Genomic DNA, 18,990 nt, shown 5'->3' with positions numbered 1-18,990 from the left:
CAGAGAGCGTGTGGGGCACGACCCCCATGGCTGGGGGATGTGGGGCACGACCCCCCAGTGCTGCCCCATCCGGGGGGGGGGGGTGTCTGTACCCCATAAGGGGGTCCTGGCCCACCCTGGGGGTCCCTGCCCCATCCCGGGGGTCCCTGCTCTGTCCTGGGGGGGTCCTGCCCCATCCTGGGGGTCCCTGCTCCATATGAGGTCGTGCCCCACCTTGGGGGTCCCTGCCCTGTCCTGGGGGGGGGAGTCCAGCCCCATATGGGGTCGTGCCCCACCTTGGGGGTCCCTGCCCCATCCTGGGGGTCCCTGCCCTGTCCTGGGGGGGGGGGGGGTCCAGCCCCGTATCAGGTCGTGCCCCACCTTGGGGGTCCCTGCCCCATCCTGGGGGTCCCTGCCCTGTCCTGGGGGGGGGGGTCCAGCCCCGTATCAGGTCGTGCCCCACCTTGGGGGTCCCTGCCCCATCCCGGGGGTCCCTGCTCTGTCCTGGGGGGGTCCTGCCCCATCCTGGGGGTCCCTGCCCCATCCTGGGGGTCCCTGCTCCATATGAGGTCGTGCCCCACCTTGGGGGTCCCTGCCCTGTCCTGGGGGGGGGGAGTCCAGCCCCATATGGGGTCGTGCCCCACCTTGGGGGTCCCTGCCCCATCCCGGGGGTCCCTGCCCTGTCCTGGGGGGGGGGGGGTCCAGCCCCGTATCAGGTCGTGCCCCACCTTGGGGGTCCCTGCCCCATCCCGGGGGTCCCACCCCCGGGGTCCCTCCCCGGTGCACCGACCCGCCCCCCCCCCGCCATGCCCCCGCCCCCGCGCAGCTGGAGCCGGTTTAGGGCCGGGGCCGGGGTCGGGGCCGGTGCCGGTGCCGGTGATGGCGGAGCAGCTCTTCCTGGAGGGGCAGCCCCCCGACTTCTCGCTGCTGCAGCGGCTGCTCTGCCTGGAGCCCGAGCCCGAGCCCTGCCGGCCCCTCCTGCCGCCCCCCAGCCCCGGGGCGGGCGCCACCGGCGGCCCCCGCCCCCGCAGGTGGGAACCGGGGGCACCGGGACCCCGCTCCTGCCCGGGGGTACCGGGGGTGGGCCCACGGCGGGGCCGGGGATGGGCCCGTTAGGGGGGGGGGGGGGACACCGGGACCGGGGATGGTCCGGCCGGGGGGGAACCGGAGGCACCGGGGATGGTCCGACCCGGGGAGAACCGGGAGCACCGGGACTGGGGATGGTCCCACCGGGGGGGAACGGGGAGCACCGGGACCGGGGATGGACAAACCCGGGGGAACCGGGGGCACCGGGGATGGGCCGGCCGGGGGGGAACGGGGAGCACCGGGACCGGGGATGGTCCCACCGGGGGGGAACCGGAGGCACCGGGGATGGTCCGACCCGGGGGGAACCGGGAGCAGCAGGAGTGGGGATGGTCCCACCGGGGGGGAACCGGAGGCACCGGGACCGGGGATGGACAAACCCGGGGGAACCGGGGGCACCGGGGATGGTCCGACCCGGGGGGAACCGGGAGCACCGGGACGGGGGATGCTCGGGCCAGGGGGGAGCAGGGCGGCCCCGTGCAGCCCCTTGGGGGGAAGCGGGGGGGGGGGGTCCCCATCGCACCCCCCCCCCCCGTCCCCTGACAGCGGCCCCCGGGTAGGAGCGGGGTCCCGGAGCCCCCCCCGGGGTCCCGGAGCCCCCCGGCCCCCCCCGGGGAGGGTCTCACCTTCCTGCAGGAGACCGCACGGCTGCTGGCCCCCCCCGAGCCCCCCCCGGCGCCTCCCGCCGCCCCCCCGGAGCACCCCGGGCTCCCCCCGGCCCCCGCCACCGGCCCCGACGCTCTCAGCCTCATCAGCCTCCAGTGCCGGCACCTGGCCGGCGGCACCGGTAACGGCACCGGTAACGGCAGCGACACCGGCAGCGACACCGGCAGCGGGCGGCGGCGCAAGCAGGCAGCCCCCCAGCGCGGCGCCGAGCCCCGGGACCCCTCTTTCCGTGGGGTGACCCTCCGCATGCGCCTGGGCCTCCCCGCCGGCGGCGCCGAGGGCTGCCGCCTCCTCATCACCGCCCGCGGCGGCAGGTACCGGGCACGGCCCCGCTGTCCGTCTGTCCAGATGCACCTTTGGGTACCCCCAGGCTTTTGGTTGCTCCGTCCGTCTGTCTGGATGCACCCCTGGACCTTGGCCTGCACCGTCCGTCTGTCCAGATGCACCCCTGGGCCATGGGCCGCACCGTCTGTCTGTCCAGATGCACCTTTGGGTACCCTCAGGCTTCTGGCTGCTCCGTCCGTCTGTCTGGATGCACCCCTGGACCTTGGCCTGCACCGTCCGTCTGTCCAGATGCACCTTTGGGTACCCCCAGGCTTTTGGCTGCTCCGTCCGTCTGTCTGGACGCACCCCTGGGCCACGGGCTGCTCCGTCCGTCTGTCTGGATGCACCCCTGGGCCATGGGCCGCACCGTCCGTCTGTCCAGATGCACCTTTGGGTACCCCCAGGCTTTTGGCTGCTCCGTCCGTCTGTCTGGATGCTCTTCTGAGCACCCTTGGCCTGCACCGTCCGTCTGTCCGGCTGCACCCCTGGGCTGCTCTGTCCCTCTGGATGCCCCTCTGGGCACCCCTGGAACTCGGGGTGTGTTGTCCGTCTGTCCGGCCGCACCTCTGGGCACCTGGGCCTGCCCCGGCCATCTGCACCTTCCCTCCCCGCCTCCCCTTCCCCACCAGCCCAGACCCCCCCCTCCCCGGCGATGGCCCCTGGGGACCCGGCAGCCCCCGAGGGGTCCCCCCAATCTGGGGGGTGGGGGGGGGTCCCCCTGCTCCCCCTGACCCCCCCCCCCTTTTTCCCGCAGGGATCCCAGCCGCAGCGGGGGGAGCAGCCCCCCGGCCGGACCCCCCGGGGGGGGCAGCAGCTCGGAGGACGACGCTCCCCTCCCCCAGGGTAAGAGTTGGGGGGATCTGGGGGTGTCCCCAAACCCCGACACCTCTGGGGTTTGGGGGTGCAGCCGCGTGTCCCCCGCAGGGAGCAAGCGCTGCGCCTCCTGCAAGACGCGCCGGACCCCGCTCTGGCGGGCAGCGGAGAACGGGACACCCCTCTGCAACGCCTGCGGCATCAGGTAGGGGACAGGGGGGACCCCCCCCCTTCCCCTGGTGACACCCCCCCCACCCCCTCGGGGGACACCCCCACCCCGGGGTCCCCCCGGGAATTCTGGCAGCGGTTTCACGCCGAGGATTTCTGCCAGGTACAAGAAGTACCGGGTGCGGTGTCGGCGGTGCTGGAACATCCCCGGGAAGAGCGGGACCCCCCGTCCCCGATGTCCCCACTGCGGGGAGCGGTGTCACCCGGCCGGCGGCGGGAGGAGGTGACGGCGAGGACCCCGGCAGCGGCGAGGGGACGTTGGTGGCGGCGGAGAGCTGGGGGGGGGGGGCTGGGGGGTGTCGGGGGTCCTGGCTGGTCCCTTGGGAGCAATTAAATGTCCTGGTGCTGATGGCAGCTTGGCGTGTCCCGGCGTCACCTGCTCTGGGGGGGGGGACACGGGGTGACGGTTGCGGCACTGGGGGGGACTTTGGGGGAGCCAGTGCTTGGCTGGGTCTCGATGCCGTCCCCGGGGGCTTGGTGGCCCCAGCAGGGAGCTGTGGGGACGATGATGGGGGTCCCGGGGGCAGGTTGGGGACGTGGGATGGGGTTTGGGGACAGCGAGGAGGTGGCCAGGCTGGGGGGCCCCATCTCCAGCTGGGTCCCCTAATTAAGGAGGGGGGGGGGGTTGGCCCCCCCCAGAGAGCCCCACAACCTGGGACCCACCGTGATGGGGAGCAGAGGGGGGGTGGCCCCCAGGGACCCCCAACATCAGGGACTCAAAGGTGGGGGGGGGGGGGTGGACCCCCGGGACCCTTCCCTGGAGCCAGCAGCGGGGGGCTCACCCCAGGGTGCCCCCCCCCCCCCGCAGCCGGAGTCACCATCTTCCTCCCTCCCATTAAACCGGAATTATTTATTGGGTGTCGCTTTATCCCCTGGGAAGAGCCGATCCGGCGGCTGCGGCCCCCCCGGAGCATCCCCCCCCTGAGTTACGGCCGTGCCGCCCTCGGCGCGGCACTGACGCGGTTAAAAAAAAAAAAAACCACCAAAAAAGCGCCCCGAATTCCCTCAAACCCCCGCTGCGGCCGGGGTGGGGGGCACACGGGGCCCCCCAAACCCCCGTCCCACCCGGGGTATTCCCAGTTACGGCTGGGTGAGCTGGATGCCGTAAACCTCCCCGCGGTCCTGCCGTTGCCGGTGCAGGCAGGCGGCTTCGGAGGAGCCCTCGGCGTCCCGCACGTTGTATTCCCCCTTCTTACACGCCGTCGACTTCAGGTAATAACCGCCGGCAGCCGCCAAACCCACCGCGGTGACGGCACCCAGGGAGCCCAGCGAGGCCAGCAGTGCCAACCGGCTCTCTGCGGGGCAGGAAGGTGCCGGTGACACCGCGGCGGTGACGGAGAGACCCCCCCCCGCTCCCCCTTTACCAATGCACCCCATCTCACCGTCCACCCGGACCATCACGCTGCCGGCTCGCCGGCCGTGCCTGTTGGTCGCGGTGCAGGTATAAAGGCCCCGGTTGGCAGCGGCGGCACCGGCTACGGCTACCGAGCGGTTATCGGCGGCGAAGCGGAGGTTGGGGGCGGGCGGCAGCGCCCAGCCGTAGGTGGGGGTGGGCAGCCCCTCGGCGCGGCACTCCACGCTGAAGCTGGCGCCTCGGGAGACGTTGGCGGAGGGCAGCACGCGCAGGCTCACCGCGGCGGGGCTGTCTGCACCGGGGTGGCACCGTCCATCAGCCAAAACCACCGCCCGGCGTTTAAAAAAATAACCAAAACCCCCTTTTCCGCCCCAAAAAGCCACTCCCTGCACTCACACTCGACGGTGACGGTGACGTTGCGGAGGGCAGAGCCGTGGGTGTTGGTTGCCCGGCACTGGTAGGTGCCGGCGTGGGCACGGGTGACGTTGGGGCTCGCCGGGGGGGGGTCCTGGCCGTCCCCCAGCTTGGCGCAGGCGACGTGGGGCGGGGGGTTCCCGCTGGCGGCACAGGCCAGCTCCGCCGGCGTCCCCTCCACCCAGAGCCGCCGCGCCGGGCAGCCCGTCTCGCCGATGCTCGGTTCGTCTGCAAGCCGGGAGGGACACGGCACGAGGGGCTGGGTGCCGGGCGTCCCCCCTCAAGGCGGCCGGGCGCCGTGCCGGGCTGGCACAAACACAGCATCCCTGGCACGGACACAGCATCCCCGGCATGGCTACGGCATCCCCGGCACGGACACGGCATCCCTGGCACGGCTATGGCATCCCCAGCCTGGTCACAGCATCCCCGGCACAGCCAGTTCCGCAGCCTGGACAGCAGCCTGTCCTCGGCACCCCTGGCACTGCCAGATCCCCGTCCTGTCCCCGGCACCACCAGATCCCCGTCCCATCCCTGGCACCCCCAGATCCCTGGCACCACCAGAACCCAGCCCCGTCCCCGACGCCCCCAGCACTCACACTCGACGGTGACAACGACGCTGCGGACGGCCGAGCCGTGCTTGTTGGTGGCCCGGCAGATGTAGCGGCCGGCGTCGGCCCGGCTGACGGCCCGGCTCCCCCGGACGCGGGGAGCACCGCCGTCGCGGGCGCAGTGGGTGCTGGGCGGGGGGTCCCCGTCGGCGCGGCACGCGAGCTCCCGCTGCTCCCCCTCCACCCAGGTGCGGTGCGCCGGGCAGCTCCTCTCCGTCAGGGTGGGCTCGTCTGGAAGGGGAAAGCAGGGTCCCGGTTAGCGCGGTCGCTGCCGGCACGGCTGCGGCGGGAGACGCCAGCGGCACTCACACTCCACGTGGACGGTCACCCGCCGGCTCCGCATCCCCAGGCTGTTGGTGGCGTTGCAGAGGTAGGTGCCGGCTCGGGAACGGGTGACCAACTCCGGCTCCCCGGTGCTGATGGTGACACCATTCCTGCCACAGATGACGGTGGGCGTGGGGTTGCCGGCAGCACGGCAAGACAGCGCTTCCCGCGTCCCCCGCAGCCACGTGCGGTTGCTGGGGCAGTCGCTCGCCGCCATTTCGGGCATGTCTGGAAAAGACCGAGGGATGCACCGGGAACACCGGGAGCAGCCCGTGCCGGCTGCCGCAGGCACAGCCAGGACCCTCCAGCGTGGCACTCACAGAGCACGCTGAGCCGGATGTCCGTGTCCTTCGTCACCGTGCCATCGCCGATGGCCAGGCTGGCCCGGCACCCGAATTGCCGCCCGTCATCCTCCCGCCGGGCCACCAACCGCAGCTCCAGCCGGGACTGCGGCCCCTCGGCCAGGACCCCCCCGTCGGCATCGCGGAGCTGCAGCCGGACGGCAGGGGGGTCGGCGACCCCGGCGCGGCACGCCACCGTCACCTCGCTGCCCGCCGGCGCCGACGCCGGGCTCAGCTCCAGGACGGGCACCGGGAAGCCTGCAGGAAGGTGCCGTGGGTCCGATGGGATTTGGGGACGGGCTCTGGCAACCGCCCCGCCGTGCCCGGCACCTTACGGTAGACGTGGAGCTGTGTCCGCGCTGTCCGCGCCGCCGTTGCCACCGCCACGGTGCAGGTCAGCTCCTGCCGCCCCGGGGTGCTGGTTGAGAGCACGGTGATGGCGGTGAGCACGTCCCCGGCCGCCGTCATGGTGAAGTTTAGGCTCTGCTCTGCCAGGGCGATGGCGAAGCGGACGTCCCCGGCGGGGAAGGCGCCGGCGATCCGGCAACTGGCGTTGGCGGTGGTGCCAGCTTCAAGACGGGCGGGAGCCCAGAGCTGGGGCGGCTCGGGGAGGGCTGCGGGGACGCGGCGTCACCGGGGACGTGCCTCGTCCCCAGCTGCGCCTCAGTGCTGGGGAGAGGATCCTGGCGGCCGGACCCTCACCGGGCTCCGGTGAGGATGCGGAGCTGCCGTCGGGACGGCGGTGAGGTCCCTGTGCCGGGGCGGGAGCAGGGATCCGGGCACCGGACAAGGGTAGGGAGGGATTCGGCACGGCACGGCGGGCACCGCGAATGGGATTAGAGTCACAGCGCTCAGCTGGCCAGTCCCAGAGAGACTGGGACGGGACGGGAATGGGGACTGGGATGGGAACGGGACCGGGATGGGGACTGGGATGGGGATGGGGACTGGGATGGGAACGGGACTGGGATGGGGATGGGGACTGGGATGGGAATGGGGACTGGGATGGGGACGGGATGGGAATGGGACTGGGATGGGGATGGGGACTGGGATGGGAACGGGACCGGGAGGGGGACTGGGATGGGGATGGGGACTGGGATGGGGATGGGGACTGGGATGGGGACGGGATGGGAATGGGACTGGGATGGGGATGGGGACTGGGATGGGGACGGGATGGGAATGGGACTGGGATGGGGATGGGGACTGGGATGGGATGGGGATGGGGACTGGGATGGGAACAGGACTGGGATGGGGATGGGGACTGGGATGGGAATGGGGACTGGGATGGGGACTGGGATGGGGACTGGGATGGGGATGGGGACTGGGATGGGAATGGGGACGGGGACTGGGATGGGAATGGGGACGGGATGGGGATGGGGACTGGGATGGGGACTGGGATGGGATGGGAACAGGACTGGGATGGGAATGGGATGGGGACTGGGATGAGGACTGGGATGGGGATGGGGACTGGGATGAGATGGGAAGGGGATAGGAACGGGGCTGGGGCTGGGGCCGGGGCCGGGGCCAGCCCGGGGCCGGGATGGGGATGGGGCCGGGGCCGGGGACAGGGTGGTGCCAAGCTGCTCCCCGGCTCCTTCCCCCTGGACGGGAGCATCCGCGGCAGCGCCGGAGCCGGGCCGCGCGGTGGGGACTCACCGAAAACGGACAGCTTGACGGGGACGGCGGCGCGGGCGAAGAGGGGCCCGTGGGGCCGCAGGGACAGCTCGGCGTGGCAGGTGACGGCCTGCCCGTGGTCCCCGGGGCTGGCGGTCAGCAGGTGACTGACGGCCACGCTGGCGCTGCCCTCGGCGGCACCGAAACTCTCCGTCCGCAGCGTTTCGGCACCTCGGCGCAACGTCACCGTCAGGTTCCCCACCGGAGCCACCTCCACCACCCGGCACGTCAGGTTACGGCTCTCGCCCACCGCCACGGCCGGCACCGGCTCCAGCACCACCTGCTCTGGCAACCCTGGGGAGGTGGCGACCGCCGAACCGTCGACCGCGGCCCCCCGTGCCGCGTAGCCCCCCGTGACCCACGGCACTCACGGTAGACGAGGATGCCGGCGCTGGCGTTGACTTGGGCGTCACCGCAGCGCCCGTAGCACGTGGCAGCGCCGGGGCTCCACTGGGAGACGTTGAGGAGCCGGAAGCTTTGCCAGCGGCGCCCGCCGGCCCCCGTGGCCACGGCCAGGGGGGTCTCCAGCCCCAGCGTGGCGTTGCCCCCCGGGCAGGCGCTGCGGCTGCAGTTGATGGCCACCGAGCCCCCGAAGGCCACCACGGCCACCCGCGGCCAGGCCCCCACCGTGAACGTGCCCCGGGCGGCCCCTGCGAGAGCCCCCACCGCGGGCAGCCCCCACCGGCTCAGCCCCGGCACCCCCCGGCTGGAGACCCCCCCCCCCCGATCCTGGCTGTGGGGGGACCCCCAGCACCCACCCCAGCGAGCCCTGGGCCGAGACCCCCCCACTCCCGAGAGGGGACCCCGGTGTCCGGGGTCCTGGGAGTCCCCCCATGTCCCCCCCCGGCACTGAGGGTCCCTGGTGTCTTGGGTCCATGGGGTCCACCTCCCCCCCCCCCAAAAAATAAGGGACCCAGGTGTCCGGGGTCCTGGGGGTCCCCCCCCGGCCCCTCCAGCATTAAGGGTCCCTGGTGTTGGGGGGTCCCTGGGGGCCACCCCCTTCCCGCTCCCCATCACGATGGGTCCCAGGGGTCAGGGGTCTCTGGGGGTCCAACTCCCCCCCCCAATTAAGAGTCCCTGGGGTCTGGGCTCCCCAGGATCCACCACCCCCGCCCCCCCCCCCCAATTAAGGGATCCAGGCTCCTCGGGGTCCTCCCCCCCCATAATTACAGGGTCCCTAGGGGTGCCCCCCCCCCCCAATTAAGGGTCCCTGGTAACTGGGGACCCCAGGGACCACCCCCCCGCTTCCCAGCACGATGGGTGCCAGGTCCCCGGGGTCCACCCGTGTCCCCCCCCCCCCCAATCTCCCCCGAGCCCCCCCCTACCTGCGAGCGCCAGGATGAGCGGGGGCAGCAACCGCGCGGCCGAGCGGGGGGGGCCCATCGGGTCCCGGCTCCGCTGGGGGGGGGACAGGGGGAGGAAGAGGAGGCTGGGGATGAAGAGGAGGCTGGGGATGAAGGGGAGGATGAGGAGGGTGGGGATGAAGAGGAGGCTGGGGGGGAAGAGGAGGATGGGAAGAGGAGGATGGGGATGAAGAGGAGGACGGGGATGAAGAGGAGGACGGGGATGAAGAGGAGGATGGGGATGAAGAGGAGGATGGGGATGAAGGCAGCTCCTCCGCTGCCGCGCACGGAGGCGACGACGGCGCCGGTACCGCGGGGCTGCTCCTCCCCCCGCCCCCGCCTCAGCCCTCCGGAGGCTTCGTCCTCCCCCACCCGGTGCTCGGCGCTGCACAGGACCCCCCTCCCCCCCGCCCCCGTGCCCGGATCGGGCCCCCCGTGCTCCGTCATGCACAGGACCCCCCCCTCCCCGTGCCCGGATTGACCCCCCCCCGGGCTCGGCGCTGCACAGGACCCCCCCCCCCTCCCCCCCCCCCCGTGCCCGGATCGGGCCCCCCGCGCTCCGTCCTGCACAGCCCCCCCCCCCCCCCCCCGTTGCAGCCCGGAGCCAGCAGCAGCTGTGCCGCGGGGGAGGCACCGCTCCTGCGTGGGTGCAGCGACAGACCGGAACCAGCTGTGTCCCCCCCTCCCCCCCCGCCCCGTGTGCCCCCCACCCGCGGGGTGCTGCCCACGCACTCGCGGGGGGACGGGGCGGGGGGAGGGGCGCTGGCCCCGGCTGCAGCGGGGCTGGGGGGGAGGGCTGGGGCAACCCCCGGTCACGCGTGGGGCGCGCGGCGTGTGCACGAAGGTGTGTGCAGCACGTGCATGCAGGCGGGCATGGCGTGTGCATGCAGGGGGGTGCACGATGTGCATGCGGGCGTGTATATGGGGTGCATGCAGGCGTGCATTGAGTGTGCATGCAGGCGTGCATATGGTGTGCATGCAGGCGTGCATTGAGTGTGCATGCAGGCGGGTGCACGCTGTGCATGCAGGCATGCATTGCATGTGCATGCAGGCGTGTATATGGTGTGCATGCAGGCATGTATATGGGGTGCATGCAGGCGTGTATATGGTGTGCATGCAGGCGTGCATATGGGGTGCATGCAGGCGTGTATATGGGGTGCATGCAGGCGTGCATGGCGTGTGCATGCAGGCGTGTATATGGGGTGCATGCAGGCGTGCATATGGTGTGCATGCAGGCGTGCATTGCATGTGCATGCAGGCGTGCATTGCGTGTGCATGCAGGCATGTATATGGGGTGCATGCAGGCGTGCATTGCATGTGCATGCAGCCGTGTATATGGTGTGCATGCAGGCGTGCATATGGGGTGCATGCAGGCGTGTATATGGGGTGCATGCAGGCGTGCATGGCGTGTGCATGCAGGCGTGTATATGGGGTGCATGCAGGCGTGCATATGGTGTGCATGCAGGCGTGCATTGCATGTGCATGCAGGCGTGCATTGCGTGTGCATGCAGGCATGTATATGGGGTGCATGCAGGCGTGCATTGCATGTGCATGCAGCCGTGTATATGGTGTGCATGCAGGCGTGCATTGCGTGTGCATGCCGGCATGTATATGGTGTGCATGCAGGCGTGCATTGAGTGTGCATGCAGGCGGGTGCACGATGTGCATGCAGGCATGTATATGGTGTGCATGCAGGCGTGTATATGGGGTGCATGCAGGCGTGCATTGCATGTGCATGCCGGCATGTATATGGTGTGCATGCAGGCATGCATTGAGTGTGCATGCAGGCGGGTGCACGATGTGCATGCAGGTGTGCACTGCGTGTGCATGCAGGCCTGTATATCATATGCATGCAGGCGTGCATTGCATGTGCATGCAGGTGGCTGCATCACATGCATGCAGGTGTGCATTGCATGTGCACGCAGGCGTGTATGCCATGTGCACGCAGGCATGCATTGCATGTGTGCACACATGTGTGTATATCGTATGCATGCAGGCGTGCACTGTGTGTGCATGCAGGCGTGTGTACCGTGTGCACGCTGGCGTGCATTGTATCTGCAGGCATGTATATCATGTGCACACAGCCGTGCATTGCATGTGGACGCAGGCGTGTGTTATTACATGCGTGCGGTGCATGTGTATCATGCATACAAGCATGCATTGCGTGTGCATGCAGGCTTGTGTATCACATGCACGCAGGCGTGCATTGCGTGTGCACGCAGGCGTGTGTGTTGTGTGCACGCAGGCGTGCATTGCGTGTGTCTCCTGCATACAAGCACGCGTTGCATGTGCATGCAGGTGCGTGCATCATACGCACGCAGGCGTGCATCGCACGCGCGTGCAGCCATGCATTGCGTGTGCATGCGGGTGTGTGCAACGTGCATGTGCATGCAGGTGTATATGTTACGTGCACGCAGGCATGTATTGTGTGTGTGTCGTGCATACAAGCATGCATTGCGTGTGCATGCAGGCGTGTGTATCGCATGCAGGCGTGCATTGCGTGTGCGCGCAGGCGTGTGTTGTGTGCACGCAGGCGTGCCTTGCATGTGTCTCATGCGTACAAGCACGCGTTGCGTGTGCATGCAGGTGCGTGCATCATACGCACGCAGCCACGCAGGCGTGCATTGCGTGTGCACGCAGGCGTGTGTGTTGTGTGCACGCAGGCGTGCATTGCATGTGTCTCGTGCGTACAAGCACACGTTGCGCGTGCATGCACACGCGTGTGTCATACGCACGCAGGCGTGCATCTCAGGCGCGTGCAGCCATGCATTGCGTGTGCATGCAGGCGTGTTTAGCGCATGCAGGCGTGCATTGCGTGTGCACGCAGGCGTCTTGCGTGCACGCAGGCGTGCATTGCACGTGTCTCGTGCGTACGAGCACGCGTTGCGCGTGCATGCAGGCGCGCGCGTCATACGCACGCAGCCAGGCAGGCGTGCATCGCACAGGCGTGCAGCCACGCGTTGCGTGTGCCTGCCGGGCCGCGTATCACGCCCACGCCGGCGCGCGTATTACCCGCGCGCAACCGTGCGCCGTGTGCGTCGCCTGCGCGTGCCACCGTGCCCCTCGAGCACGCGCCGCCGATGCCGCCGCCGCGGCGGGTGCCCCCCGCGCGCCCACCGCCATCCCCGCGCCGTGCCGGCGCCGTGGGCGAGGCGCGATTCCTCCCCGCCGCGCGCCAGCGCGCTCCGGCCTTACCTTGGGCCCACGCGACGCGGCGATGCGCCGCCTGCCCACGCCGCCTCCCTGCCCGCGCCGCCGCCGGCAGCCGAAGCGGGCCTCACCGTGCCGTGGCATGGCGTGGCGTGGCGTGGCGTGGCGTGGCCTGGCGTGTTGTGGCGTGGCGTGGCGTGGGCCGCTGTCGTGCTGAGGCGCGAGCGACGGTGCCAGCGAGCACCAGGCGCTGCCGCGCTCACGCTCGCTCCGGCTCCCGCCGGCTCTGCCCGCGCTCGCCCGCCGGCGGGGCCCGGTTGGGGGGCGGCAGCCCCCCGCTCCCGCTCCGGCCCCCCCCCAACGCCTCCCCCAGCTGCTCCCCGCAGCCCCTCCCCCACTCTGGCTCCCATCCCCTCCCCCCCCTCAAGCCCCCCCCCCCCCGCACCCCAATCCCAGCTCCAGCCCCACCCCCCGCTCCATTCCCCTGCCCGTACCTCAATCCCCTGCCTGTACCCCAATCCCCTGCCCGTACCCCCATTCCCCTGCCTGTACCCCAATCCCCTGCCCGTACCCCCATTCCCCTGCCTGTACCCCCATTCCCCTGCCTGTACCCCAATCCCCTGCCCGTACCCCCATTCCCCTGCCTGTACCCCCATTCCCCTGCCTGTACCCCAATCCCCTGCCCGTACCCCCATTCCCCTGCCTGTACCCTCATTCTCCTGCCTGTACCCCATTCCCCTGCCCGTACCTCAATCCCCTGCCCATACCCCCATTCCCCTGCCCGTACCCCCAATCCCCTGCCCGTACCTCAATCCCCTGCCCATACCCCCAATCCCCTGCCTGTACCCCAATGTCCTGCCCGTACCTCAATCCCCTGCCTGTACCCCAATCCCCTGCCTGTACCCCAATGTCCTGCCCGTACCTCAATCCCCTGCCTGTACCCCAATCCCCTGCCTGTACCCCAATGTCCTGCCCGTACCTCAATCCCCTGCCTGTACCCCCAATCCCCTGCCTGTACCCCAATCCCCTGCCCATACCCCAATGTCCTGCCTGTACCCCCATTCCCCTGCCCGTACCTCAATCCCCTGCCTGTACCCCCAATCCCCTGCCTGTACCCCAATCCCCTGCCCGTACCCCCATTCCCCTGCCCATATCCCCAGTACAGACCAGTACAGCCTAGTATAGACCAGTACAACCCAGTACAGCTCAGCGTAGACCAGTACAACCCAGTACAGCCCAGTATAGACCAGTACAGCCCAGTATAGCCCAGTACAGCTCAGTACAGCTTAGTATAGCCCAGTACAGCACAGTACAACCAGTACAGCCCAGTGTAGACCAGTACAGACCAGTATAGCCCAGTACAGCCCAGTACAGCCCAGTGTAGACCAGTACAGCCCAGTATAGCCCAGTACAGACCAGTACAGCCTAGTATAGCCCAGTACAGACCAGTACAGCCTAGTATAGGCCAGTACACAGCCATACCACCCAGTACAGCCCAGTGTAGACCAGTACAGCCCAGTATAGCCCACTACAGCACAGTACAACCCACTACAGCCCAGTGTAGACCAGTATAGCCTAGTATAGCCCAGTACAGCCCAGTGCAGCCCAGTACAGCCCAGTATAGCCCAGTACAGACCAGCACAGCCTGGTATAGGCCAGTACACAGCCGTACAACCCAGTACAGCCCAGTATAGCCCAGTACAGCTCAGTACAGCCTTGTATAGACCAGTACAGACCAGTACAGCCTAGTATAGACCAGTACAACCCAGTGCAGTCCAGTGCAGTCCAGTACAGCCCAGTACAGCCCAGCATAGCCCAGTACAGCTCAGTACAGCCTTGTATAGACCAGTACAGACCAGTACAGCCTAGTATAGACCAGTACAACCCAGTGCAGTCCAGTGCAGTCCAGTACAGCCCAGCATAGCCCAGTACAGCTCAGTACAGCCTTGTATAGACCAGTACAGACCAGTACAGCCTAGTATAGACCAGTACAACCCAGTGCAGTCCAGTGCAGTCCAGTGCAGCCCAGTACAGCCCAGCATAGCCCAGTACAGCTCAGTACAGCCTTGTATAGACCAGTACAGACCAGTACAGCCTAGTATAGACCAGTAAAGCTCAGTACAGCCCAGTATAGACCAGTACAGCCTAGTATAGACCAGTACAACCCAGTGCAGTCCAGTGCAGTCCAGTGCAGCCCAGTACAGCCCAGCATAGCCCAGTACAGCTCAGTACAGCCTTGTATAGACCAGTACAGACCAGTACAGCCTAGTATAGACCAGTACAACCCAGTGCAGTCCAGTGCAGTCCAGTGCAGCCCAGTACAGCCCAGCATAGCCCAGTACAGCTCAGTACAGCCTTGTATAGACCAGTATAGACCAGTACAGCCTAGTATAGACCAGTACAACCCAGTGCAGTCCAGTGCAGTCCAGTGCAGCCCAGTACAGCCCAGCATAGCCCAGTACAGCTCAGTACAGACCAGCGCAGCCCAGTACAGCCCCGTCTAACCCAGTACAGCCCAGTCTAACCCTCTCCCCCCACGTCACTAGAAGGTGCTCGTGCAGCTCGTGGACGGGTTGGGACGATCCCACGAGGCCGATTCAGCCATTAAGAGATGGTTCCCCCCCCCGCCGGAGGGGAGCCTGAGGCCGGGGTGATGGGCACAGGGGGGTGGTCTCCATCCCTGGGGTCACCAAGCCCCCCCCCCCCCCCAGCACCCCCAAACCCAGCAGTGGGGGGGTGTAACCACCGCCGCCCCCCTGCACCGCTGCCGTTGGCGGCTGGATACGTCCCCCGGCCCCAGGGAGGGGTTTGGCTCCGGGTAGCGGGGATTTGGCTTTTGGGGGGGCTACGGTGGCGGCCCCACGCCATTGAGGGCGAGCTCCTCCTGCGCCGAGCCCGGCGGCTCCGTCGCCCGCTGCCGCCGTCGCTGCTGCAGCCGGTACTGCCGGATTTTCTTCTTGGAGTAGTAGATTCTGTAGACCACCACGCCGGTAAGCAGGGCGGCCGCCGCCGTCAACCCCACCAGCACCGGGATCACCACGTCGGGGTCGTGGTCTGCCGGAGAGTGGGGATGGGTGGTCAGGGGTACTGAGCCCCCACCGTCCCGCTGGGACCCCCAGAACCCCTGGGACCCCCAGGATCCCCCGAGACCCCCAGCACCCCTGGGACCTCCGGGACCCCCAGGATCCCTGAGACCCCCAGAACCACCAGAACCCCAGGACCACCAGGACCATGGGACCCCCAGGACGGCTGAGACCCCCAGGACCTCCAAGACCCCCAGGACCTCCAATATCTCTGAGACCCCCAGGACCCCCAGGACCCCCGGGACTACCAGGATCTCTGAGACCCCCAAGACCCCCAGAACCCCCAGACCTCCAAGACCACCAGGACCCCCAAGACCCCGGGATGCCCAGGACCCCCAGGACCCCCCGAGACCCCCAGGACCCCCGAGACCCCGGGATGCCCAGAACCCCCAGACCTCCAAGACCACCAGGACCCCCAAGAACCCAGGATGCCCAGGACCCCCAGGACCTCCAAGACCCCCAGGACCCCCCGAGGCCCCCCGGCCCCCCGTCTCCACTCACAGTGCACCCACACGGTGACGTTCCGGACAGCGGTACCCAGCGGGTTGGTGGCCCGGCAGCGGTAGATGCCGGCGTGGGCGCGGGTGACCGGGCGCGGCACCCCGGCGGGGAAGGGCTCGCCGTCCCTGCTGCACTCCAGGCGGGGCCGGGGGTTGCCCCGTGCCCGGCAGCGCAGGGTCTCATCCTGCCCCTCCGTCCAGTTCTGGCTGGGGGGGCAGCTCCCATCGTCCATCTGGGGGCCGGCTGCGGGAAGAGCCGGGGTCAGGACAACAAGTTAACGCCCGCCCGGCAATTTCCCCTTCGGCGCCCTGCCGTGGAGCCCGGCCGCCGCGCTCTCACCGGTGACGGTGAGCCGGACGGGCGCGCTGCTCTTCGGGGCTTTGCCGCTGCCGGGTAGCTCGGCATCGCAGCTCAGCTCCGTCCCGTCCTCTTCCTCGCGCGCCGTCAGGTTGAAGGGCAGCGGGGACGGTCCCCGCCACGCCAGGACGCGGTGGCCGGCGCGGATCCGCAGCCGGAGCTCTTCGGAGTGGCCGGCTGGCAAAGCGCAGAGCCCTGTCACCGCCGTGCCGGCTGCCGGGCTGGTGCTGCTGACGTTCAGCCACGGCGAGGGGAAACCTGCGGGTGACGGAGACAACACCGGGGTGGGCCGGCGACGCCGCGGCAGGAGGCCAGCGGACCATTGCGGCCGTGCCGCCGGCGGGTCTTCGCCAGCACCACCGCCGCTGTTACTCACGGTAGACGTGGACGGTGGCCTCCTTCTTCCGCTCCACGGGTCCCACCGTCACGGTGCAAACCAGCCCAAAGTGCCCCGGCCGGCTGCGGGACACCTCGGCGGTGGCCCGGTGCCCGTCCTGGCTGATGGTAAGCGGCAGGGTCTGGTTGCCGAGTGCCAGCTCGAAGCGCGCCGCCGGGAAGACGCGACCGACGGCGCAGCTGGCGTTCACCGTCTCGCTGGTCTCCAGGTAGATGTGAGGCTCCATCTGGGGATCCTCCGGGAATTCTGCCACCGGAGAGAAACACCCCGCCGTGAGCCGGTTGCCGCCGCCACGGCGGAGCAAATGCCGGCAGGATGCCGGCGCCGGCTTACCGTAGACGGTCAACACCCGCGGCTCGGAGGTGGTGTCGAACCGTGGGCCGTAGGGCGCCAGGTCGAGCAGCGCCTGGCAGGTGATGCTCTGCCCGTTGTCCCCTTGCTGTGCCGTCAGCCGGTGGGTCACCCGCACCGTCACCGGCTCGTCCTGCTCGTGTCGCTCGAAGGTTTTGGTGCGCAGCGTCTCGCCGCCCCGCCGCAGGATCACCGTCAGGTTCCGGACTGGTGCGACGCCGGCCACGTGGCACACCAGCTCGTGGCTCTTACCCACCTCCACCTGCGGTACGGGATCCAGCACCGGCGGCTCCAGCGCGCCTGGGGAGAGACGCAGCTTGGTGGCGACGATGCCGGCGCGCCGGGACGGGCAGGGACCCCCTCTCCCCGCGGTGCCTTACGGTAGACGATGAGTTTGGTGGTCACCACCTTCCTCTGCTGGCTGCAGCTGTAGTAGCCGAGGACACTGGAGTTCCACGCGGTGACGTTGAGCAGGTCCACCACCGTCTGCCCCGGCCCCACCATCACCAACTGCTTCCGAATCAACGTCTCCACGTTGCCGGAGCCTTCCGGATCCTGGCACGTCGTCTTCAACGTCAGCCGGAGCGATCCGCCGTGTTCCACCACCGGCACCGCCGGCTCCACCGACAACTCGAAGGAGGCTCCCAGCCGCGCTGCTGGGAGAACGCAGGGGTTTGGGGCGGGGGCGGTTGGTGGTCGGGGGACGCCCGGGCTTGTCCCCATCCCCGGCAGGCGGCCACCACCGCCAACCCCACCGGCACCGGGATCACCACGTCGGGGTCGTGGTCTGCCGGAGAGTGGGGATGGGTGGTCAGGGGTACTGAGCCCCCACCGTCCCCCTGGCACCCCCAGAACCCCTGGGACCCCCAGGATCCCCCGAGACCCCCAGCACCCCTGGGACCTCCAGGACCTTCGGGACCCCCAGGACCCCCGACACCCCCAGAACCCCCAGAACCCCCAAGTCCACCAGGACCACAGAACCCCCAGGACCACTGAGACCCCCAAGACCACAGGACCCCCAGGACCTCCCATACCTCTGAGACCCCCAGGACCTCCAAAACCCCCAGGACTCCCAGGGAGGTGGGTCAGGGTGCAGGGGGATGAGCGGGGCCAGACGGGATGTCCCCAGTTGGACTGGGGTGAAGGTGGGATGAGCTGGGACAGAGGGGATGTCCCAGGGGAGGTGGGTCAGGGTGCAGGGGGATGAGCTGGGGACACATGGGGTGTCCCCAGTTGGACTGGGCTGAAGGTGGGATGAGCTGGGACAGACGGGATGTCCCCAGTTGGACTGGGGTGACGGTGGGATGAGCTGGGACGCACAGGACGAGCTGGGACAGACGGGAAGAACCTGGGGAGGTGGATGGGGATGCAGGGGGATGAGCTGGGGACAAAGGGGGTGTCCCCAGCTGAGTTGGGGTGAAGGTGGGATGAGCTGGGACACAGGGGGTGTCCCCAGTTGGACTGGGGTGCAGGGGGATGAGCGGGGACACATGGGGTGTCCCCAGTTGGACTGGGGTGACGGTGGGATGAGCGGGGACAGACGGGGTGTCCCCAGTTGGACTGGGGTGCAGGGGGATGAGCGGGGACAGACGGGATGTCCCCAGCTGAGCTGGGGTGACGGTGGGATGAGCGGGGGGGGCACACAGGACCCCCCCGGCCGAGTCGGGGGGCCAGGGGGACGAGGAGGAGGCAGGGACGGCACTCACCGCACACAGCCAGGAGCAGCCCGGCAAGGGAGCAGGCAGGGAGGCCGCGCCGGGGCATCGCCGCGCTGGGGAGCGGGGAGCCCCGGGGCCGGGAGCGGAAGGCAGAGCCCATCACCCTGGCACACGGCGCTGGGAGGGGGCGCCGGGGGGGGGCGGCCGGCTCAGAGCCGCCTCGCCCCCCATCCCTCGCTGCCACGGCCGCTCTCCATCCTTCCTCTCCGCCCCGGCACCGCCCTGCCTCCATCCCGGCCCCACCGGCCCCGGCTACGCCGCCAGTGCCGGCAGCCAGCGGGCAAA

General features: G+C 69.4%; 2 protein-coding genes across 2 annotated transcripts in view; one reads left to right on the top strand and one right to left on the bottom strand.

The window, feature by feature from the left end:
• Positions 1-1,095, top strand: part of TYK2 (tyrosine kinase 2) — a 16,573-nt gene extending 15,478 nt beyond the window's left edge. Inside the window, exons 22-23 of the mRNA XM_075525831.1 lie at positions 806-950; positions 1,011-1,095. Of these exons, the coding sequence (XP_075381946.1) occupies positions 806-950; positions 1,011-1,095 (230 nt within the window). The remainder of the gene's footprint in view (positions 1-805; positions 951-1,010) is intronic.
• Positions 1,096-4,084: 2,989 nt separating this feature from the next.
• On the bottom strand, positions 4,085-18,969 carry ICAM5 (intercellular adhesion molecule 5). The gene is made up of 21 exons (XM_075525830.1): positions 18,694-18,969; positions 17,368-17,640; positions 16,970-17,287; positions 16,616-16,882; positions 16,222-16,497; positions 15,883-16,125; positions 15,148-15,352; positions 13,375-13,474; positions 13,047-13,267; positions 12,344-12,511; positions 11,710-12,118; positions 9,131-9,203; positions 8,177-8,455; positions 7,788-8,099; positions 6,470-6,748; positions 6,114-6,392; positions 5,779-6,021; positions 5,458-5,700; positions 4,844-5,089; positions 4,476-4,739; positions 4,085-4,388 (listed from the first exon to the last, which is right to left on the bottom strand). Exons 1-21 carry the CDS (start codon positions 18,935-18,937, stop codon positions 4,174-4,176), a joined length of 5,157 nt encoding a protein of 1,718 aa, XP_075381945.1. The 5' UTR covers positions 18,938-18,969; the 3' UTR covers positions 4,085-4,173.
• Positions 18,970-18,990: the final 21 nt, after the last annotated feature.

This window comes from Mycteria americana, chromosome 28 (genome assembly GCF_035582795.1).
Source record: "Mycteria americana isolate JAX WOST 10 ecotype Jacksonville Zoo and Gardens chromosome 28, USCA_MyAme_1.0, whole genome shotgun sequence".
Classification (NCBI taxonomy): Eukaryota; Metazoa; Chordata; class Aves; order Ciconiiformes; family Ciconiidae; genus Mycteria; species Mycteria americana.
This window is presented reverse-complemented; position numbering and strand designations above follow the sequence as displayed.